The 24,638-nt window shown below is 40.5% G+C and overlaps 1 protein-coding gene across 13 annotated transcripts in view; it reads right to left on the reverse strand.

The window, feature by feature from the left end:
* The window catches only part of LOC105465203 (AP2 associated kinase 1), a 223,190-nt gene that overhangs the window by 69,553 nt on the left and 128,999 nt on the right, over positions 1 to 24,638 (reverse strand). For all 13 annotated transcript variants that reach the window (XM_071076849.1, XM_071076850.1, XM_071076856.1 and 10 more), the window contains 6 exons: positions 15,890 to 15,998; positions 13,989 to 14,131; positions 6,165 to 6,286; positions 4,431 to 4,512; positions 3,815 to 3,947; positions 952 to 1,055 (listed from right to left, as the gene is read on the reverse strand). In XM_071076849.1, the coding sequence (XP_070932950.1) occupies positions 952 to 1,055; positions 3,815 to 3,947; positions 4,431 to 4,512; positions 6,165 to 6,286; positions 13,989 to 14,131; positions 15,890 to 15,998 (693 nt within the window). The remainder of the gene's footprint in view (positions 1 to 951; positions 1,056 to 3,814; positions 3,948 to 4,430; positions 4,513 to 6,164; positions 6,287 to 13,988; positions 14,132 to 15,889; positions 15,999 to 24,638) is intronic.

The raw sequence follows: 24,638 nt of genomic DNA on the forward strand, positions 1-24,638 counted from the left end.
CCAATATTCTGAGCTCCACCTGGATGACCCCACATCTGATTTCAAATGTGAGAGTGAAAGAGGAGTAGCACCCTTAAGCCCCAGCAGTGAAATCAAAAGTTCATTATTCGAGGAACTAGCAAGAAAATTTCAGGTTAGAATCTATTTATTATAGCATCTATTCACAAAATGTTTAAGAAAAATAGATCACAATATGACATGAAAAATATGCAAGGATTTTTAGTAGAGACGGGGTTTTGCCATGTTGGTCAGGCTGGTCTTGAACTCCTGACCTCAGGTGATCCACCCTCCTCAGCCTCCCAAAGTGTTGGGATTATAGACATGAGCCACCACGCCCAGCCGTATTATCAACATTTGAAGTCTGTAAAAAGGACATATGCAAGCATTTTACTCTGAAAACTGTGAGTGCAGAGTTTAGGATTACTAAATGTAGAAAACATTCTTATGGCTTGATGTGCTGGAAGGACAGAGAAAGAGGAGTGTGAGTTATAAATGGCCAACAGCAGAAGCAAAATCAAGAAAGCTCTGCTGCAAGGAAGGAGAACAGGGACAGGGGGCGTAGGTTCTAACAGGCATGGGGGCATGTCTAAGGCCTTGCCTCAGGAAAGCAGCCTGCCTAATCACCTCCAGGTGACTACAACAGGCATATGGCTCTTAGAGAACTAGAAGAGTTGACAGACATGAAGTTGGTCAATCTTCATTCAGAGTGTCCAACTCAATCCCTAGGGCATTTTTTTTGTTCAGTACAATTGCTTCAGTTTTATAATTAAATTCCATGGGAAAATTGGATTCCCTTTATGGCGATTGCTTCACAATTAGCTTTGCTTGAACGCCCCCTAGTAGATAAAGCAAGGGACATCTATATTCATTTAAACAGTTGATTAACACCCCAGGAACTCAAAATGGCAATCTGATAATGTTTAGTCCCTTTAAGTAGCACCATTCACGTACCTGTACATTTGGAATTGGGCACTCTTTCTTGAGTAGCTTAAATGAGAAGTAGGACACCTGGTAAATATCCGGCCTTTTGTCAGGGTCTGGTTCCAACATATATCCTAAGGCAAACATACGTGAATTTATTTAATAATATTCCAACAGTTATTACACTAGTTAGGAAGCATCATTACTCTCTCTATTCCCAATGTTTTGTTTTTAAACTTTTATTTTTCATAGAACTCAGACAGTATAATTAGCCCCTTTTCTCCCCCTGAGAAAGAGAAGCTCTAATGTTCCTGAAATATTTAATATCTATAAGAAAATAAAAATAAAATATGTGGATTGTAGCAAAGATACTTAAAGTTCATATTCTATGCTTTGCACCAGAGGGACTCAAGCTCTCAATATGAAAGTTACCACCTTCATACTTTGAAACCTAGGACGTTACACCATCTTACCACTCAAGCTCTCAATATGAAAGTTACCACCTGCATACTCCAATACCTAGGAGGTTACATGGTCTTACCATGGGCTTCCTTGGTTCATCTTATCTTACTAAATGAATGATTATTCTTAATAATTATAACCAAAACCCAAATTTCATGAATTTACTTATTCTTTTGTTGGAAATATTAGCTGGTTTCCAGATTTAAAAAAATTACAAAGTAACATATGCATATTTACTTTTCCTGTGACCTATAGATCAATTGTCTATTTCCAGGTCCTCTAAGCTTCTGCCTCCCTGAGCCTGGAAAAATCCTTAGGAGGAAAAAAAATCCTTAAGAAGACCACAAACATACACATATATATGCAAACAACAACACAAGGCAGCTGACTGCTTAAATAATAAAGTGAATGCTCTGGACACTAAGTTCCAAAAAGATCAGGGAGGCTGCAGCCTTGTGACCGCCTTGCAGAAGAGGCAGAGCTTGAGCTGGCCCTTGAAGGCAGGACAGAAGTCAGTCAGGGGGGAAGCAGTGAAAAAGACATTCCAGTTGAGAGAACAGTCTGAGCAAAGAAGGACGTGGAGAAAGACAAGAGAGTGTCTTGCTGCAAGTAAACAGAGGAGCCAGAAGGACAGGGTAGAGAGAAGGCTGAGTGGGTGGCATGCAATCAGAATCAGAATCTTAAATGCCATGCTAAGAAGCTGAGCCCTACTGTGGGACCATTGGCAAGCCGCTAGTTTCCTAATCAGGGACATGAGAGGTGGTGTTTTATAAGAGGAAACTTTTGGTGAGGGTGTGCTGGATGGGTTGAAGAGAGAGAGAAAAGCTGGTGACCAGTCCAACAGTAGAGGCATGAGCTGACAGAGTCTGTATATACTATGGTGACAGTGATGTACGTATAAAGAAAATAGTAGAAACTCCAAAAAAGGAATATGACTGAGAAAATGATTGAACCTTTCCTCTCTCTTGCTAGCTGGATCCAAAGAAATCTTAAATTTCACTTTTATAGGCTTCAATGGTGATACCACTGAGAGAAACTGAAAAGAGGGCAGGGGAACTAGGTATTGAGGGTAAAAAGAAGGAAGGAGGGCTAATGATGATAAACTTAATTTTAGATCTGTGCGTTTAGGGTGACAGTGGAGTTGCCAAATGTTCTGCAAGCAGTTTGGGAAAGATGTCCATGGTATAGATATTCATAAAGAGTTGTTTTTCCCAATATGAATTTACTGCATAAATGTTTTAAAAATTATCAAAAAAAATACTAGTCTAATATCAAAGTTGGCCATTTTCCCATATTTCCTACCAATCTCACTTACATACCTGGAATTCTAACATGAATATAATGCTTTATCTCTTAAAACAATTCAACAATTATTAAATGTCATAATCTAGTCCTTTAAATATTCCTCCTTTTTTTGTTAATAAATGGAAGAGGCTGATTGACAAAACTGGCACAATGGAATGGGCAGCACCTTAAAAGCTGTATCTATGTTAAGTGGATAAGTTATCTACATTTTCTCAGTTTCAGTTTTCTCATTTGCATAATGGGAATAATTATACTTAATATATAAAGGATTTTAAGAATTAAATGAGGCATAAGTAGGCCCTCAACAAATGTCAGATGCTCCACTCACATTTGCTGCTTCTATTTTTTCCAGTATATCCCCATGCAGGACCCAAACTGGGTTACTCAAGATTTATAATCAATCCATAACAGTTAAAACTTAGATGTTAAGAGTCTTGACCAATGTGGAAAGATGATAAAAATCTCTGCTTCTTTAGCATTTTAGTATAGGGGCTTTGTGCAAAGATTATTCTTTTTTTTTTTTTTTTTTAAAGATTACTTATTCTACCATCTGGTTAATGAATGTTAGTACATATGCTTGCTATGATGATACCAAATAGTGGGGAATCTTAAGACTATTTTTAAGAAAGCATTGAGTTTAGATGCATCTTATCAAAATCCCGTGATTAACCTAAATGAGAGGAAAAACCTGGTTCCATGGAGTTATATAGTCTTAATTATGTATTCACCCCAGTGAATGCACTGCAATCATTTTCATTTGAATTGCTTCCAGTTTTGCAAAGATGAATTTCTTATCACTTGATATGAGTCAGCTGGACTCCTTTGGTACCGGAGCTTTCATAGAGACTGCAACAGAATATAGAAGCACTATTCTGCTCCAGGCAGTTAGGATTTCTGCTTGGGTGGCTGGGCTCAGGTGTGAAACAGAACTTCAGATTTCTAGCAAAAAGACCCACCACTCTAACTAGACACTGTTACATTGTCTTTGAGTTCCCAATCATTATTGACTAATTTCTTTACCTTTGCATCTAACTCATTACTCCTGGAATCTAATCCCCCTTTATCCGCCAATTCATTCTTTGTGATCAGAAATAAAAATATGAAACTAGAAGCTTAAAATACTTACTAATTAGGCAGTGCATGTCTTGAGAATATCGAGAATTATCAGGAATTGTGAAGTTTCCATCACAAATTGCCACCTGACTCTCCCCAAATGGTAAAGTGAAGTAGCATAATTTATACAACAAACATCCAAGAGCCTAAAAAAATAAAGATAGCAGATTGCTACTAGTGGTTTATTTATCATGACTCTAAATGGATCTAATGAGAAACTGGCACCATTCACATTTACTAGCAGATATAAAAACTACAGACTATTAATATATTAGAAACGTGAGTTTTAGAACCCAACACCACTGTTAGCAGCTGAGTTACAATATTTCTACCATTATTACCAAATTGTGCTCCAGTAAAGAATAAGTATTTACCTGTTTTGCTCTTAAGAACCAGTAACATATGCATGAAAAAAAAATCTAAATAATTTCCACAGAGCTTGGAAGTAATTTTCTTTATCATGCTTCAAGAAGCAGTGGCTGGTATTCTCACATCAAGAACCTTGAGGGGCAAGTAGACAATGATATGGTATGGTAGCCACCATGCTATAGCGCTGTGTGCATTAACCTTGGGAATTTACAGTCAAGACTGCTGCTATCTGAGGTATGGATAGGTTACTTGACACCTACCCAAATGTCTGCCTTCGTAGTGATGATTTTGCCACTGTACAGGTTGACCATTTCTGGTGCTCGATAAGACAGCGTTGTATATCTACAATCAAGAGATTCATTTTTTGTTAAATATGTCAATAGTATAATTAAAAACCAGGAGCAGCAGAAACACTTTTTTTTTCTTTTTACATTAATAGAATCCCTGGGAGCAATCTGCAGAAGACAGTATGAAATATTAGTACAGATAAAATGAAAGACTGTCCCTGGTACAATCATATCATCACACCATGGCCCTCTGGCAGCAGTCCTCCTAGTCTACGAACATGTGGGGACTCAGATACTAATGCATTAAATAATTTCTTTTTTTTTTTTTTTTTGAGACGGAGTCTCGCTCTGTCGCCCAGGCTGGAGTGCAGTGGCCGGATCTCAGCTCACTGCAAGCTCTGCCTCCCAGGTTCACGCCATTCTCCTGCCTCAGCCTCCCAAGCAGCTGGGACTACAGGCGCCCACCACCTCGCCCGGCTAGTTTTTTGTATTTTTTAGTAGAGACAGGGTTTCACCGTGTTAGCCAGGATGGTCTCGATCTCCTGACCTCGTGATCCGCCCGTCTCGGCCTCCCAAAGTGCTGGGATTACAGGCTTGAGCTACCGTGCCCGGCTGCATTAAATAATTTCTAAAAGCAACTTTTCTTGGTCCTCAAATGACAAAATCTTCTCTTACCAATTCTTATTCTGATACTATATTTTGCCAATTTGTTGTTTTAAAAATGGCCTTTACATGTGGCTCAACACAGAGATGTAATACTGACTGTGGTACTCTGGAGAAGAGCAGAAAGTGGGCCCTGGCTGGGGTGAGGAGTGGATGGAATCAAGAGCCCTTCATCTTTGCTCCTGGAATCAGGTTGAAATAACAGTTTTATCTCTCGCTCCAGAAAAAAGTAGTATAAGCACATCCTCAAAGTGAGTGTCTTGGTGTTACCAAGCATGTGATTTATGCTGCTTTAGTCTCTAGATCCCAGATGGGACAGGTCTAGGCATCCCTCAGGGCCTTGGGTCAATCAGTGTCTTCTTGCCCCAGGCATGGTTGTCTGGGGTGATGCATGAAAAGGACAGAGAAGATCAGGATGTAGGTGTGCAGGCTAGACTGTTGACTTATTAGTAGTAATAGTGAGTGCTGTTACCTGTAAAAAATCCAACAATGTGGACATGAGGAGAAAATGGGTCAGGCTCTTATTGGAGTCACAAATCTAAATAAGCTTTTTCTCGTGAAAGTCTGTGATTCAGTATCTGCAGAGACTTTAATAACCTACTCACCATTATTTCCACTTAGATTGCCTTATGAGCAGGAAGGAAGGAGCAATTTAGGGTTCAGTAAAAAGCACATCTGTTTGACTGATAATGTCATGGCTGCTGTGATCATACTTAAAAACATCCTAGTACTTTATATTAGAGTGTGTGCACCTCTCAGCTTTTTATAGGCTCTGTGACATCATAAATCAAAACATTTATGTGCAATGACCACAGGACCACTGATAAAGAGCTCTAAGAGTCCTTCCTTTTACTCTGATGTATGCTTATAAACCCCTCCTCATTCTTCACTTAAAGGCAAACAACCCAACTGTGACCATGATGCTCTGAGACGAAGGACAACTATCACCATTCTCTCCCCACCCTGATCTTCTCACCCATAAGCTGAAAGTAAAGTTGCTCATCTGATTGTGGACAAAACTCCATGAAAGGAGAAAAAGCTTACTTCTTAATCTCATCTTCTACTGCATTGACTCCCTCAGTTTGTGGATTCTGGAATTTGTTGGTGGCACTTCCAAAGTCACACAGGACATAGTGGCCTCGGTCATGCAAGAGGATATTTTCAACCTGAAAAACATTCCCCAACCACCCATTCCAAGATATCATTTAGTAATGCACGTGAAAATTTGGTTTCACAGTCACATAAATAAAACGTTTTATTTCTGGCAGTCTCATTAATGTGCACAGGAAAGTTATTCCTCTCCAAGTATCTCAACAGGGGTCATCCCAAGTGGAACACAGGAGATGCAGAGTAACAGGGAAAAGTGGGTGGAGAGGGCAAAAAGAGGAAACTCCACAGTGGGGGATGCAAGAGTGCCATTTTTGTAAATTTCAGCCACATTTCTCACCTCTGCAGAAACCGTCTTCATACTTTCAAGCCTCTGACCTGTGCCTTTGCTCTTGCTCTTCTTTTAGGCCAGGATGCCCTCCACAACCCCTACCTCCTTAGCCAGCTATCAAAATCTCGTTTTAAACCCCAGGTCAAATGCCATGTCCTTTTTGAAACTTTCAGGCTCCCACTCAGATAACATGTCACTCTTTCCCTATTGTCCTTCAGTATTTCATTCTCTCATGATATGAATTACTTCACTCGGACCTTATAAGTACTTATATAAATGTCTTTACTACACTAGGTTAGGATATTCAGAATTAATACTGTTTATGTTTCAGTTACTTCTCAATGTGATAAAATGCCTGGGGATAAATGGGCAGTTTTCCTGTTAATGTATTGCCCTAATTTTTTAAATAAATGAATTCTTTGGGCAGTGAGTTAGGAGTTCTAGGCAGCAGGGAGCTTATAACGCCCCAAATCTAGAGAAATCCCTGGTATCAAAGGATTCTACTAATGAAATGACAACTCCAAAACAGTGGACACTATGTACTCAAGGTATACTGATTTTTGGTCTAGATGAACTGAGCTGACTAGTATGCTGGAGGACAGGCCTGGCTATGTGTGGGGAGTAAAATGGCAGCCAAAAAATCTTGTTAGGCCGTTAAGACTGTAGTCTCCATTGTCTTTTGTCTTCAGCCTTCCAAAGACTGACCGCCTTTGGAAAACAAAGGCAAGAGTAGACTATAAGATAGTCTACTCTTAAAGATAAGCTCCTCAAAGATAAGCATCATCTTGTAATCATATTCTTGGTCTTCTCTACCTAATGCCTAACAAAATGCTTGGCATAAAAAATGTATGTTGAATGGAATAAACCAAAAAACACTGTGTATGTGTGTGCATGTGCGAGCAAACCTGGTCTGTCAGGGGCAAGATATGAGCCACCAAATATCCAGGCCATACTACTGTACTGCTACTGATTCTTTTAAAAACAACCAGTCAATTATAATAAGCTCTAATTTCTATACTTGTTTCTATACCTTCTTTTAATTCTTCTAAGAATTACATTAAGTATATTTTATAGTCTGTATCTGCCAATTCCAATATTCGAAGTGTCTGCTGCCAACTGATTTGCAGTTTATTGTTTCTTATTCCTACTAAACCTTGCTTATGGTGGTGTTGGGAGGAGTTTTGTTGTTTCATTAACTTATGATCCTTGGAACTTAATCTGTACAAAGCTTGTGAGATCTGGGTTTAAAGTCTATTGTTCTTCCAGAGAGGATACACTGATGTAGTTGGGGGCAGTACTGCCCTGGAATTACTTTAATCTATAATTTTGACCTTGGAATTTCCAGCCACATAGGTAGTTTGAACTACGGCCATCAACCTTCACAGGTATGTTCCATGATTAACAATTCTTAAGCGTAGGGTTATGAATTAAGAATGATTAGAAGAGATTCGTTCCTTTGAGATAAGGCTGAGGCAAGCAAATATTTCCATCATCTATGTCTTTTTTATAAAGCTTACCAGTTTAATCTACTTATACAAAGTGACACAGTCAAGCTTCCTGAGCATATACACACTTTAGGAATTCAAAATAATTCCAACAAAACAACACTAATGTTTTCAATCTAATTTAGAGGTTATAAAAATAACAGCCATCATTTTCTGAGCTTTATTATTGCCAGTACTACTGTACTCAGCATTTTACATGGATTATCCCACTACATCCTCATAATCCCAATATGATTATTATCCTTCTCTCACAGATGGAGAGAATGAGGCTCAGAGTGATTAAGTCACTTGCTAAATGTCACACAGCTAATAGTTGGTACAGCTGGGAAGTGAACCTAAACAACCTCACTCTAGAAAGGACAGGCAATTATATTCCCACTACAGGAAGCAGGTTAGAAGCAGAGCAATTAATAAAGGCCCCCATCCTTACTTCCAACTATAGTAGGGGTGATGACACTTGTTTAATGCATTGGGTGCAAGCTTAAGGACAGGACTTTCTATTGTAGGGGCAGAAATGCCCCTACAATAGAAATCTAGTTAATAAGGAATCACGTGTCTAAACACTAGCCAGGCTGATTTGTTCCATGTCTCCTAAGCATTCCATACATAATCTAATTTTTCCTTTTATTCAATTGCTCCTTTTATTCAACTGCTCACTCTCTACTCAAGTTGTAACTCCCGAGAAAAACCTTTCACGACCAGTCCACAAAATCTACAGAATTGAAGGCCTTCAGGCCAAATCAAACCATGCCCACTTGTTAGTTACCTAAAGTTTATGGCTGCTTTTAAACTCTGACAGCAGAGTTGAGCAGTTATGACGGACCTAAAATATTTATTATCTGGCCCTTTGTAAATAAATTTTGTAAACCTTTGGTAGGTAATAATCACTGAAAATCATTTACAATTCGGCAATGTTTCTTTCACTGTGGGTTGGTATTTAGCTTCTTATGTATTTACGCTTGCCTTCCCAAGTAAGACTACAAAGCTTTAGAGAAATGCCTGTGTGTCTCCCATAATGCCTTGTCCAGTGCCGTACACATGCCAGGGACCCTTAAATGTTGCTGATGAAATCACTTATTCAGCATCATTCAGCAACAATCTTCCTCCTCGGCCTCATGCACCTGGCAGGGCTCATGTAAAATCATGCTTCTCCTATTGGATGTGTGCACTCCCTTTCTGAATCAGTTTCTACACTTCTAATGCTGGAATGTACATCTAGAAAAGCTCTTATTACCATACATTTATCAAAGAAACACGTTTCACACAAAGGATAAACACGAAGGATAAATGCTTGAGGTGGTGGATACCCTACTCACCCTGATGTGATTATCACACATTGCATGCCAGTATCAAAATGTCTCATGTAACTCCTATATACACCCATTATGTACCCACAAAAATTCAAAACTAAAAAAACAAAAGAAACACGTTTCAACTCCTACTATATGCCAAGAACTTTTCTAGGCTCTAGGGATAAGGCTGTCAACACAACAAAGTCTATCCTCTCACGGAGCTTACCGTTCAAGTGGAGATAAGAAGAAAATCATTATACTTGCCCGGTAGTGATAAACATTATGACAAGAAAGCAGCGGGTGAATGTATGTACGGTGAAGGGGAATGCTATTTTAAATAGTATAGTCAGGGAAGGTCTCTCTGAGGGGAAAAGAGACCTGGATGAAGAAGGAGCAGCCATGGGCCATCTCGGGGAAGAGCACTCCAAGCAGAAAACAGCAGCACAAAGGCCCTGAGACGGGAGAGCGCCTGAAGGGTCTGGAGCACACGGGCAGGTCACGGTGGCTGGAACAGTGCTGTGCATGGCACCAGTACTGCAAAGAAAGCTGAAAACATGGGAAAGGACCTATTATGAACCAGTGCTGTCAGAAAAGGGGAGACAAGAAAATGTGGAGCCGTGGAGGAAGTGAAGGACTTACAAAAGTGAAACCAATAACAGGAACAAAGCATAAAAAACCAGAGTGATAGTAACAGTAATAACTAATAGCACTTATTAAGTGCCAGACACTGCTCCACAAACTTTTAAAAACCTAGAGTATTTCATATAATCCTTACAAAGCCTTGTTGTCTCCCTTAACAGATTAGAAAAAAGAGGCCAGAGAAGCTACCTAACTTGTCTGAGGTCACAGGCTGGTAGGGCAGGATTTAGGCTCAGGCCACCAGACTGCCAGCACCACACCCTCACTCACTGTGCTGATGTGCACTGTGCCATTAAGGGGGATGGACAGTTGAGATTGGTGAGGAAGGAGGAAGGAGAAAGGGAGAGGACCAGAGAAGCACACAGACAGCAGACTGGGGAAGGGCACTCGGGCGCCACTCAGCATTTTTCTCAGGTCAGCAGCACACGAAGACAGCCATTTTAGGAAAATTAGCTTGGCAAAATTGAGGGAGAAGGAGAAGGAAGGCAACGACAGCAGGTACAGCAGTCTGGGTGTGAGATGACTCGGGCCGGGTATAGAGAAAAATCAACAGGGATGGAAAGGGATAAGTGGGTATGGACAGATTATGTGAGATTAAGAAGGTAGAAAACCAACTACACAGTCGTACACCACTTTCTGAAAGCTTCAGAGAATTTGCAGAGGGACTTTGTTTTTGGCAAAGTCCCTTAGGGTGAAGCTCAAGATTGGTCACCACTGCTTTCAATCCCGAACCTTTCCATTCTTTGAGAGTGTGATGCTGCTGACCTCATTTCCCAGCCTCTCAGCTTAAGAGTGCTATTGAAGTTGTCACTGTCAAATTCTGCTTACAGCTTTAGCAAAAAGATCTAGAAGGCTACCTCCTACTGACCTCTTCATCTCGATATTCCAAACAGGTATGGCATTAGACATTTCAGTCAGAGAATGTATTGCCACTGCAAAATTTGAAAGATTAGATGAATGCAGGTTTTCAAACCTGTGTTTCTAAAAATGGGACAAGAATCTTCATCCTATTATACTTCATGAGATCAAAATCTCTATTCTGACAAAAGAGGAGACATCTATGACTTTTTCGACATGAATGTGCTTGTTAAGCCTTAACCCTTTCTTCTCCTTTCTTAAGTGCTTGTACAAATAGCATGGTATTCAACAGAATAAAATGGGAGTGAAAACCCGTGGCCTCCGTTCTGGTTTGATCACTCAACTACCTGTGCCGGTCACAGCCTTTCTGTGCGGAGGTTTCCCCACTGGTAAAGAAGAGGGCTGGCTTCGGTGACCTTTCCAGATCTACAACACCATGATCTGCAATCCTGATCTTTGTCTTTCTCAGAGAAATGAAAATTTAAAATGAGGAAAATGATTAAAGTGTTAAAACAATGTATTAGAGGAGAGATCTTCAGTATAATAGAACAGCACTTCTGGTACGGTTATTTTTAGAACATAAGCTGCTTAAGGACAGGGACCACTTTCAGTTTATTTTGTCTGTCATTGGAAAGAAAGACTGCACAGGCAGCAGAGAGGGCAAGGGGGCCTTCCTCGGTTCTGCATGTGAACCAGCAGACCCATATGCAGAGCGGCACTGGCTTCACAAGGCCCACGGTAGGCCTGGCCTGTGCTCTTTCCCACATCCTACTAACTTTTATTCACAATGGCATCTCCTCACCAAATGGAAATCCTGCTCACAGAGAAGCAACTAGCATTTTCTCTGGAAAACAGGAAAACAGAGAACTCTTTGGCTCTGACTGTTGCTAGAACTGTGGTGGCTGGTTCCCACAGTGACATGGAGCTCAGAGTGGCTGAGACTATGTGATGCAACGACAGAGCCAGAGTGAACAGGAGCACTTGGGGACGTTTCACTCAGACCTTGGGAAGCTGCAGTTGCAGCAGGCAACTGTAATTGTCCGTCACAGACATACTAGCAGACAGCAATAAAATCTAACGTGCTAATGAAAGGATCTAGATGGCATCGAGTGTAAGATCTGGGGAGTCAACGACTAAAAACAACAGCGACCAGGACTTCTCTGCAACAATCACAATCCAGGCCTCTTCCCATGGTCCCTATATCCAAGGTAGAGGAGAAAGAATCTCCTGAACCAGTGAACAAATTGGCAGCATGACTGATGATCTTCAATATTGATGAAAACACAACCACAGAGTCCAATACAATCAGCTCTCCTTATCTGTAGGTTTCACATCTCCCTCCATGCAACCAACCATGTATCAAAACCCTCAGATACGGGGGACAACTGTGTGTGTTCTCCACCCGCAGATGGTTCAATCTGCAGATGTGGAACCCGTGGATACAAAAGGCCAACTACTGTGTGTCCAGCCAGCATTGCGCTGCCTCCCTCTTAGGAACACTGAGGTGCAAGGGGTAAAGCACTGAGGGCTGGCTGGGGAATGGAGCCTGGTAACCTCACTCAGCCTTTCACGCCGATTTGCTCCGCATTCCCCTGCTGAAACATCTCGTGGGCTGTTCAGTGCCGTGAAGGAGGCGGCTGGGGTCCGTTGCCTTAGCCCTCCCACCAACCTACTCAGCATCTCAGGCAAGACACTGAGCTCTGTCCCCAGGGTCCCATCACTGGGTGATGCTGACCCAGCACCTCACTGTAGCACAGGGAATGTCACCGGGCAGTGCTATCCTGGTAACTATGTAAGCTGGACAGGTGTTATTTACTGGTATGACATGATTATCATTCAGGCTTCATTTAATCCACTAAGTGTTTAAAAATTAATATAAAGAGGGCTGGGCATGGTGGCCCATGCCTGTAATCACAGCACTTTGGGAGGCCAAGGCAGGCGGATCACTTGAGGCCAAGAGTTCGAGACCAGTCTTGCCAACATGGTGAAACCCTGTCTCTACTAAAAATACAAAAATTAGCTACGCGTGCAGCAGGCACCAGTAATCCCAGCTACTCAGGAGGCTGAGGCATGAGAATCATTTGAACTCGGGAGGTGGAAGCTGTAGTGAGCCGAGATTGTGCCACTGAGCTCCAGCCTGGGCAAGACAGCAAGACTTCATCTCAAAACAACCAAAAAAACAAAGTTAATATAAAGGAAGACTCTGAGAACATGGGAATATTACTTTCTAAAAGGATCCTCTGTGTCCCTCTGCCTCTTCCCCTTGTCCTCACCTCCGAGCCCTTTCAGGCATTTACCCTGCCAGGCATGTGCCTAGAGATTGACAAGCACTCCCGCATTCAGCCTCAGCACCACCCTAACCGAGCGGGCACTGTTGGCTCCACTTTACAGATGACGAAACTCAGGCCCGGAGAGGCTAGTGATCTGAGGAGAAAACCAAGGAGCCTGGGAAGGGGGAGCTGGGGAGAAGACACTGTCACAGGATTCAAATTCTGGCACTGTCCTTCCTAGTTATATGACCTTAGGCAAGTCACATAACCTCTCTGCTTCTTAGTTTCAACTATAAAATGTAACAAAGAATGTCTCCCCCTGAAGAGACACTGTACATAAAATGTAGTAGAGTACATGGCACATAATTGGTGCCTGATACATGCTAAGTTGAACCCTAACAAGGTGCCAATTCCATTCAACAAACACTGTCAAGAGACTACAATATGAAAGGCACGGTGCATGGTGATGGCAATTAGGACAACTAAAAAAAATCAATTCGTTGATTTTGCAAAATATGAAATAAGACTTTAAAAACCAAGCATCATTGTTTACTAAGTATTTAAATTAAAAGTATTATTTTTCACAATCCTGAAAAAGTTGGGGGAGTATATCAGGAAAAACAGAAACAACACAGGCTCAGGCATTTGATAATTATAAAGAATTTCTGGAGGCTACTTAAGTAATAAAACTTATACCTGTACTGTACTTTTTCCTTTGTTATTTTCTCTCCTCAGGCAGAATATAAACATAAAAACAGGGACCATACCTTACATTTCTCTCACATCCCCACAGTATCTACTCCATCCCTGGGGCAGACAGAAAATATTCAGTAAGAATGCACATCATGAAAGAGCGTGGTCTGTACCTTCAGGTCCCGGTGGATAATAGGGGTTTTGCATTGATGCAGGCGGGCAACAGCCTCACAGGTATCACAAAATATCTGGAGCACTTCGTTCTCTGTAAAGCCTGTTTGCAGGCGCTGGTTCATCAGGTTTACCACCTGGCCACCTGAGGGGGTACGTACAGGACAAAGGAGAGGTTATAAACATTCAGACTTGTCATTTAGTCTAAGAGAAGTGGTCTGGACTAACCACTGACTGAGCCAGGATTAAAACCTAGTTGTCTTGACTCCCAGCTTGGGGTTTGTTTTCTTATAATTCAGTGTCTCCTCTAATGTATCAAAAATCGTTTCTTTATTTTATAAAGCACCCCAGATGTGAGCTGCCCTCGTTATGTCTTCGAGATTAGTAGAACTGATAATATGGTCCTGCTGTAGTTGCCTGGTTATACCGTGTCCATTGTGTATGAGACATGGCCACAGCCTCAACTTGCCATATCTTTTAGTAAGAATCAGATGGCACAACAGGTCCAGGGAACAGGAAGAAGATGGTTTTATAGTCTGAACTTCAGGAACAGCTTAGTCTCTCTGGCTTCACTACTTACTGCTTGGCTTGCAGAAATGGTACCGCCAACAATTAATCTCCAGGACCAAAAGATTGATGCCCTCACTTGCAACATTATCCAGATGCCTGGATGCTCCTACTGCCTGATCTCTAAACATTTTAGTATCCAAAAACGAATGAGCAGGAGGAAACAAACAGTCAAGTTCAAATTTGGTGGTACTTTAGGAAATCAGGTAAATAGTTAATACAGTAAGGGCTGAAATTACTGGTTAACATCACATATTTTTGGGATTAGCAACATATTTAATTTATGGATAGTATCTTTTTTTTTTTTTTTTTTTTTTTTTTTGAGACTGAGTCTCACTCTGTTGCCAGGCTAGAGTGTAATGGCATGATCTTGGCTCACTGAAACCTCCACCTCCTGGGTTCAAGTGATTCTCCTGCCTCAGCCTCCCAAGTAGCTGGGACTACAGGTGTGCACCACCACGCCCAGCTAATTTTTGTATGTTTAGTAGAAATAAAGTTTTACCATGTTAACCAGGATGGTCTTGATCTCTTGACCTTGTGATCCACCCGCCTCAGCCTCCCAAAGTGCTGGGATTACAGGCGTGAGCCACCGCGCCCGGCCTATGGATAGTATCTTAAGTGTAGGGAAAATGTTAATGGAACTAAGGGTGATTACAAAACACAGCACCAAACAGTAAGGCACTGACCTAAGCCAAACCTCCAAACAATGGTTCGATAAAATGCAATTAACTATGAAAAAAATTCATGCTACAGTCTGAATTTCCCAAGATAAATGTTTTTGAAACTTGAAGCTTTCAATGACTTTACTCCACTGTTAACAGCTGCATCATTTGAATATAGCCTCAACTTACTAGGAATTATAGCTTTAGAGCAAGGAGAGGAGGGTCACTTCCATTAGACGAAAAGGATTCTTTTACCCCGTAACACATGAATGATGGTAAGTGGGAAAGAGAACACACAAGTGAGGGAGTTGGGGGAAGCTGTACTGTTTCTTTTGTCCATCTGGAGTTGAGTCTTTATTATGCGCCTTCATCATTTGTTATATAGCATCACAAAGAACATTCATTCTCATTCTTATACATCCTCATTTATAAACAAACACCAAACCTTCCTAAACCCAACAAAAATGGAGTTTTATATTATCTACACTTTCAACTGTCTGTACCATTATAAGAATAACAAAGAGTTGACAGCAGACTGTATCTTTTAGTTTTCTCATCTGTAAAACCAGAACATACTATAGAGTGCAGTGCACATTAAGTGAAATGACTTGCCTAACCTTGACAATCAAAATGCTAGAGAAATGACAGCTTAAGGGGATGGTTCATATACATACCTCTACAAAAGTCCATCAGAATGAGCACTTCCCATACATCACCGCTACTCACATTGTTGATACTAGAATCAATGTAACCCACAATATTCTTGTGCCCTGACAGGTCCCTCTGTGAACAAGAGATGAGAAATATATTGTTAGTTTCAGATGCCAATAGGACAGAATTAGCCAGTCAGTTCCATTAGCTCAGATAATTTAAATACAGAGATGATACAGGGTTGACAGAGAAGACTAAGGAGCAGGGTCAAGAACAGGTTTCCAGTGGTCCCTGAGATTCACAGCTAGATCTTCAATAGCAATTCCATAACCCCACTAAACCAGAGGACACTCCAGAACCTAAATTCTAGAGTCAAATACACAGAGTGCCTACTTGCTTACTGCATCAATGCTCCATGTAAACTAGAAGCAAAGACTCCCCTCTCCAGAAACACGGCAGGGGGGAAAGAGTAGAGACCGTACGAACTACTTAAATATATTAACTTCTAATTAAGAAAAATAAAATTGATGTTTTTCCTGGTTTTAGGGGACAAAAATTAATTCAACTTGACTTTTAAATAGTTCATACTGTTTTCTCCCTTTGGGAAATCTACCAAAAAAAAAAAAAGCTATTTACAAAGTCTTGAAGGGACTACAATAGCATCCAGACCTAAGCATTTTGCTCATAATTAGGCCTTTCAAGCCAACCAACTGGGATATAAGATGGGCATGTTTCCAGCTCTTCAGTTGGAACTGCATGTGATCTCTCAGGGCTGCTTGGATGAATTTATTCATCCAACCAACATTTGTTGAGCACTTCCTATGTGTCAGGACCCATCTAGGAACTGGAAATGGCCTCACATTTTGGTATAGTCCTTTCAACATCTCCAGAGAGGCAGCTCTTTGTAACGATCATGTTCAAAACCAAAGTAATTAAGAAGTAAGTTGAGGAAAGAAAAAGAAGGCAAGCTGGGTGATATGATTTTTGCACAAATGCAAGGTAAGGTTTTATTTTTTACACTAGTTTTAATAAATTGTCCTACTTTTGTTTCAAAAGGGTGAGGGGGAAGGAAAACTTGTGGTCCCCTGAGAGTCACCATACAAACTTAGCAATTTGGACAGTGAGAACAGAAACTACCACCACTCTAATTAGATTCAGCTGTTTACAGTGAAAAACAAATTTCATAACAAAACAAGAGAAAACCCCACGGTATGAAGTGAACACACCTGAACCCTGGGCATCAAAGTTAAAACTCATTAGAGCTTTCCTCTGAGTGATGGATTGTGAATGACTATTGCCTCAAAAATGGCAGATGCAACAAAAGTTCAGACAAAAGTAGAAAGGCTTTGGAACTGGCAGATGGAAGTCACCGGAGACTTACGTGAGAGTAGTTTCAGAGAACGGATGGGATGGTGGTGAGAATGAAACTGGATTGCACAGAATGGGAGTTGAGTGAGTAGGGCCAGGGTCTATAGATTTCTCTTGCAGAACATTTGTGCCTAAGGCAGCAGCACCGAGGAGAAAGGGTGTTTAGGATGGGAAAAAACTGAGCACCAGAAAGAGGAAGGAGTCAAGAGAAGAGAGCTTTAAGATACAGGAGAGGATGATGATAATTGACAGAAAAAGTCCTATAAGTGGAAGGGTGGGATTAAGAGTACTGTTCGAGGGACTGGTCTTAGGGTAACTTTTTTTTTTTTTCCCCTGGCAAGCAGGAAGGAGGCAAGGATGGCTGTGCATGTTGATTTAAGGCGGAAGAAAAAGAGAACTCAAGTGAGTTCGGATCTGTTGTTTTATTTTGGTAGAGAACAAGGTCATTTCCTAAATGTATAGGAATGACAAAGAAGTTTGATGAGACAAAAGACTTAGAGCATCTGCTTTGGATAATAGATAAGGGAGATGATGAAGCTAACACACATTCTCTAGAATTCAAGTTTTTCCCAAACAGAAAATGATTTTGGGACTCACATTTTAGTGGCCTATCCTTCCCTCTGCTTTTCCATCTCATCATCAACCCATCCAGAACTCATTTCCATTTACACATTCCTGAAAGTAGAAGAACTGGAGAGAAGTTCTTTGCAACCAAAATAAAGATCATATCCTCCAAATATTCAAAGATGAATGAAAGACTCATGTCCTTACATTGAACTATTTGAAAAAGAATCAGCAATGTTGCCTCCGAGTTGGTCTCATCCTAAGAGGACTAATAAAGCATCCGGCAGAAAGCAAAAAAATATTGGTAGAACCATGCTATGGTTTGAAGGCTTGTGTCCCCTCCAAAATTCACGTTAAAACTTAAACCCCCAATGCAATAGTATTAAGAGATGGGGCCTTTAGGGGGTGATTAAGTCATGAGGGCAGAGCCCTCATGAATGGGATAAGCAACTTTATAAAAGGGCTGGAGGGAACTAGCTAGGCTCGTTTGTCCTTCTGCTTTCCACCATGTAAAGACAAAGCATCCCCTCCAAAGAAAGCAGCGCTCAAGGCACCATCTTGAAAGCAGAGACCAGGCCCCTACCAGACACTGAACCTGTCAGCACCTTGATGATTTTGGACTTCTTACCCTCTAGAACAATAAGAAAATAAATTTCTCTTCTGTATAAACTACCCAATCTCAGGTACTTTGTTATAGTAATACAGATGGACTAACACAAGCCAACAGGAGGTAAAGAGGCATTAAAGGACCAAAACTGGATCATCAACATCTGCAGATGGCACCTTGCCAAGATGTTTGCCAAGATGTCTGCTGAACAGTTCAAGTCCGAATTGCTGTTCATTTTCTCTTCTGCAGATATCCTGAGATACGTCCAAGCAGAAAAGACCCCCTCTTTGGAGAGAGACAATGGCATTTGGCTTTAATGACCTGATGATGCAGCAACATCTCAGATTTTAGAGTAAAACTCCACTAGTTTATAACTCTGATGGAGAAGATCTGTTTGAATGGCTGTGAAATGTAGAAAAGGTCAAGAGAAAATCTTACCACAAGTTGAGCATGACTCACATTTAAGGTACACTGGCAGTAGCTCCTGCCCTGTTCTCAGCAGCAACAGGCCAGAGAGGGCCAAGCTTTCCTCTGATTTTGGTTAGAAGACCAGATCCAGACTTATAGAACAGAAATGGATGGAGCAGTATAGAATGGAAGCACATAGGGAATACCTCAGCTACAAACCGCTTACTCAGAAAAAGGCAGGATGAGGGAAAGATGCTTTGTTGCCCTTGCCTACAACTATTATTTGGAGTACCAGAATTATGATGAGTATTAGTCAAAATGTGGTTTTCAGGGAAGTGGGGAACGTTCAGTTAAACCATAGATAAGATCACTACTACATGATTTAAGCAGTGATAAGTTTAAAGAGTTTATGTTATTTTAAGTTTTATTTTTAAACCATCATTAAACAACATTAATAAAGTATTGAAAAACTATTAGAAGACCTGCTTTATTAAATAGATACTTTTAAATGGTTTGTAGTTACCTTATTAATTTTCTTATTTAACTGCTTGAAGCAGTGAAAAACCTTTTTCATAAATACATGCAAAAGCTACCAGTTTTGAAAACCAGGCCTTCAACCCAGGTCCTATAGATTATCACAAATCCCAAGTTTATCTGGCACCTTAATTAATGGTGCTTGAAGCGCAGCATGGTATACTATCTCTGGCCTCAAAATTCCTGTGACAGAAGAATTCCTAGTAAAGAATCTTAAGGTCTTATGAAAAAAAGGGAAGATTCAATTTCTAAGTATATCTATTTATGTTCAAGAAAACAAATATAGCATTCTAAATTGCCCATCAATAACATGCCACTCACTTCAAAACAGTAAAAATGAACATTGCACATAACTATATGTCATTAGCTCAGGCTACCCTTCCTTGGATCTTCAGCATGACATGTGCAAATCCATGATGATGGAAATTTGCTTACTGCTTGCATTTGCAGATAGTACATTTTCAAAGAAGCATCGTCTACCTGCTTTGACCCTCCTTTCAAACATTCAACGTTTTCTGACTTTATGACTCAGCACTACTGCTGTCTACTTCTGGGATCACATTATGGTTCCACAGAACCTCTTAAGCAAATTTCAGCTTCTTCTTAACTTAAAGATGAAAGAAAGCAGTTCTAAGGTCTACAATTAGTTTCTCTCAAGATTGCTTTTTTTTTTTTTTTTTGATACGGAGTCTTGCTCTGTCACCCACGCTGGAATGCAGTGGCACGATCTCAGCTCACTGCAACCTCTGTCTCCCAGGTTCAAGTGATTCTCCTGCCTCAGCCCCCTGAGTAGCTGGGATTACAGGTGCATGTCACCACTCCTGGCTAATTTTTGTATATTTAGTAGAGACACGGTTTCGCCATGTTGGCCAGGCTGATCTCGAACTCCTGACCTCAGGTGATCCACCCACCTCAGTCTCCCAAAGTGCTGGGATTACAGGTGTGAGCCACTGTGCCCAGCCACCAAGACTGCATTATAAATGTCTTCTGCTTTACTATTCCCTCTCCCCTCTTCTCTCTATAATCCTAAATTTCCTTTATAATTCTTTCAAGAGGAGTTATTTACTGGCAAACAAAAACTATCAAGTCCAGTGCAACAGTAAAACAAAAAGCATTTTGAGATCTAGGCTGGCCTTGGAGTCTATTGGAGACCTTTTTGGACTTCTGCTATATAAGAAGTTCCAGTTATTTTTATCTTCTCTATACCCATGTTTATTCTACCTTTCCAAAGTGTTTTTTTTTTTTTTTTTTTTTTTTTTTTGAGACAAAGTCTCACTGTCACCCGGGCTGGAGTGCGGTGGTGTGATCTCAGCTCACAGCAACCTCCACCTCCTGGGTTCAAACAATTCTCATGCCTCAGCCTCCTAAGCAGCTGGGATTACAGGTGTGCATCACCACGTCTGGCTAATTTTTTGTATTTTTAGTAGAGACGGGGTTTTGCCATGTTAGCAAGGCTGGTCTCGAACTCCTGACCTCAAGTGATCTGCCAGCCTTGGCCTCCCAAAGTGCTGGGATTACAGGCATGAGCCACCATGCCCAGCCACCAAGATTCCATTATAAATGTCCTCTGCTTTACTACTCCTTGGTGCAGAGCTTATAGGCATGAGCCACTGTGCCTATCCCCTTTCCTAAGTCTTACTCATTAATTAATCTTGTACTTACTAAACAGACCCTTAAAGTCATCTAGAGTCTAATTCTAGAATCATGCTGCTCAAACTTTAATATTTGTATGAATTACATGGGAATCCTGTTAAAAAGCAGATTCTAATCCAGAAGCCCTGGGATAGGCCTGAGATTCTAAGTTTCTAATAGGTGTGTAACTATGTTGCTGGTCAATAACCCTTAAAGAAGCAAAGATATAGAGCAGTGCTATTCAAAATGTGGTCCACAAACATCTGCTGGTTAGTAAACTATTACCAGAAGGTAAGGAAATAAGGAGCTTGCTCCAGGACATAAATCAATCAAATCACTAAGCTCATTTTTTCCCCTCAGCAAGATCTTGCCTGTGAGGGAAGCAGTTCAGTGATTTATATTATGGCACAAGATTCTCTGAGTAGTATTGGTACATTTATACTCAACTGATTTTTGACAAGGGTGCCAAGACAATTCAACAGGTGAAGAATGGTCTTTTAAAAAAGTAGTGCTCAGACAAGTGGGAATTATTTGGATCCCTACTTCACACCATATACAAACATTAACTCAAAATGGATCAAAGAACTAAAAATTCCTCAAAGAAAACATATTTGCAAATCTTTGTGACTTTAGATGAGGCAATGGGTTCTTAGATACAACACTTAAAGCTCAAGCAATCAAGCAAAAAGCAGATAAATCACACTTTGTTGAAATAAAAAACTTGTGTTTCAAATGGCACTACTAAGGAAGTCTAAAAACAACACATAGAATGGAAGAAAATATTTACAAATCATACATCTGATAAGGATTTAGTGTTCAGAATATGTAAAGAACCCTTCCAACTCAACAACAACAAAAAAGACAACCCATTGTAAAAATTAGCAAAGGATCTGAATAGATATTTTTCCAAAGAGCATATACAAATGGCCAAAAGCATATGAAAAGATGATCAACATCATCAATCATTGGGGATATGTAAATCAAAATCACAATGAAATACCATTTCACATCCACTAAGATGGCTATAATAAAAAACAAATAATAAAAAAAACTGGCAAGGATGTGAAAGTTGGAATCCTTTTATATTACTAGTAGGAATATAAAATGATGCAGCTGCCAAAACAGTCTGACAGTTCCTCAAAAAGTCAAGTTATCATATGACCTAGAAATTTCACCCAAGAGATGTGAAAATATTATGTCCACACAAAAATTTCTACACAAATGTTCATAGCAACATTATTCACAATAGCCAAAATGTGAAAATAACCCAAATTCCATCAACTGATAAATGAATAAATAAAATTTGGTATATTTGTACAACAGAATATCACAAGCCACACAAAGGAATGAAGTACTGATACATGCCATGACATGGATGAACCTTAAAAACAATATGCTAAGTGAAAATAGACACAAGAGGTCAAATATTGTATGAGTCAATTTATATGAAATATCTAGAATATGCAGTAAAAAGATTAGTGGTTATCAGGCTGGGGAGAGGGGGAATAAGAAAAGACTGCTAACAGGCTGGAAGTTTCCTTCGGGGGGTAAGAAAAAAGTGTTCTAAAATTAGATAGTGGTGATGGTTGCACAACCTTGTGAATATACTAAAAATCACTGAACCATATGCTTTAAAAGGGTGAATTTTATCTCAATTTGTATACACACAAAAGTAACATGACAGACTGGGAGGAAAATACATTTTTGTAAGTCAACACACAGGAGGAGAAAAGCGTAAGAAAAAAAAAGATCCTTTGAGTAACACTGATCTAGAGCAACCAGGCAGCCCATATCTGAATCCCCACTACAGCCTTTTGACAAGCTGTTTCTTTCTTTCTTCCTCTCTTTCCCTTCCTTCCTTCCCTCCCTCCCTTTCTTTCTTTCCTTTCTTTCTTCCTTTCCTGTCCTGTCCTGTCCTTTCCTTTCTCTCTCTCTCTCTTTTTTTTTTTTTTTGAGACAGAGTCTTGCTCTGTCATCAGGCTGGAGTGCAGTGGCGCGATCTCGGCTCACTGCAACCTCCGTCTCCCAGGTTCAAGTGATTCTCCTGCCTCAGCCTCCTGAGTGCTGGGACTACAGGCATGCACCACCACGCCCAGCTCATTTTTGTATTTTTAGTAGAAATAGGGTTTCACCATCTTGGCCAGGATGGTCTCGATCTCTTGACCTTGTGATCCGCCTGCCTTGGCCTCCCAAAGTGCTGGGACTACAGGCGTGAGCCACCGAGCTCAGCCGACAAGCTGTTTTCTTAGAATAATACCACTTCCTTAGGCCCTCAGCCAATCTACAGATAGCCCTCACCATTAGACAGTTCTTCCTTACCTATCTGGAATCTTCCACCTCCTGATTTTCTAGATTGTCCTCTCCAGAGCAAAATTAGCAAGTCTAGTTTATTTTTCCACTTTCTAAGAAGGTGAGGCTGGGCGCGGTGGCTCACCTGTAATCCCAGCACTTTGGGAGACCAAGGTGGGTGGATCACTTGAGGTCAGGAGTTCGAGAACAGCCTGACCAACATGGTGAAACCACATCTCTACTAAAAATACAAAAATTAGCCGTGCGTGGTGGCACGCGCCTGTAGCCCCAGATACTCAGGAGGCCGAGACAGGAGAACCGCATGAACCCAGGAGGTGGAGGTTGCAGTGAGCTCCAGCCTGGGTGACAGAGTGAGACTCAGTCTCAGAAAATAATATAAATAAATAAATGAGAAGTAAAATATAACAAACAGGTGAAATAATATTATTTAGACTGAGTTTTCTTTTCTCCATGTGAAACATCCCCTCTTTCTCTGACATGGTTTTTAAGACCATTTTGGCTGCTCCTACATTGATGTGCTTTGCTCTGCTATATTCTTTTTATAAGAATGGCCCCAGGAAATGAATGAAATACTTCAGGCTTGGTCTGACTCATGCAGAGTAGACAGCACTATCACCTTCTATAATTCTATTAATGTAGCTAAAAATTACATTATTTTTGTCTTTCGGCACCCACATCATACTATACATGCATTCTGAATTAATTGACCACTTAAATACCTAAGTCTTTTTCCACTTATGCTGCTTTTAATCTCTGCCTCCCAAGAACTATGCTTGTAAAGTTGATTAAAATTTCAAGTGTATGATCTTACCTTATTATTTCACTTCATTAGAATCAGTCCACTTCTCCAATTTGTAAGAACCATTTTGGAGCCTGATTCTGTAACTCAATGCAGTTATTACATCTTCCAACTTTATAAAGGCACGTAATTGATCATTGTATCTTTTATTTCTTTAAGCAAGTTATTTGTTAAATATAAAATAACATAAAATTAATGGTAAGCCACAATGCTTTCTTTTTAGAAAGTTTCCTCCAGATTAATATCAAACCACTTATCAGAAACCTTTATAACCAGTAGCAATTCAGCCTAGACTCTTCATTTTGCTGACAGATGTCTGGTGAGTGTCCTTATCAAAACACCTGGCCAAAGTCCACAGATACTGGATCTACTGCACCCCATGGAGCTCTCTATCCAGACATCTTCCCAAAGGAGAACGGGATGTTGTTATGACATGGTTTGTTCTTACTGAACCTGAAGACTCTTTGGATCTCTGCTTACTCATCCAAGTGACTACAAAACAGCTTAAAATATCTTTTTCTTTCTTTTTTTTTTCTTTGAGACGGTGTCT

Source organism: Macaca nemestrina, chromosome 13 (assembly GCF_043159975.1).
Source record: "Macaca nemestrina isolate mMacNem1 chromosome 13, mMacNem.hap1, whole genome shotgun sequence".
Taxonomy (NCBI): domain Eukaryota; kingdom Metazoa; phylum Chordata; class Mammalia; order Primates; family Cercopithecidae; genus Macaca; species Macaca nemestrina.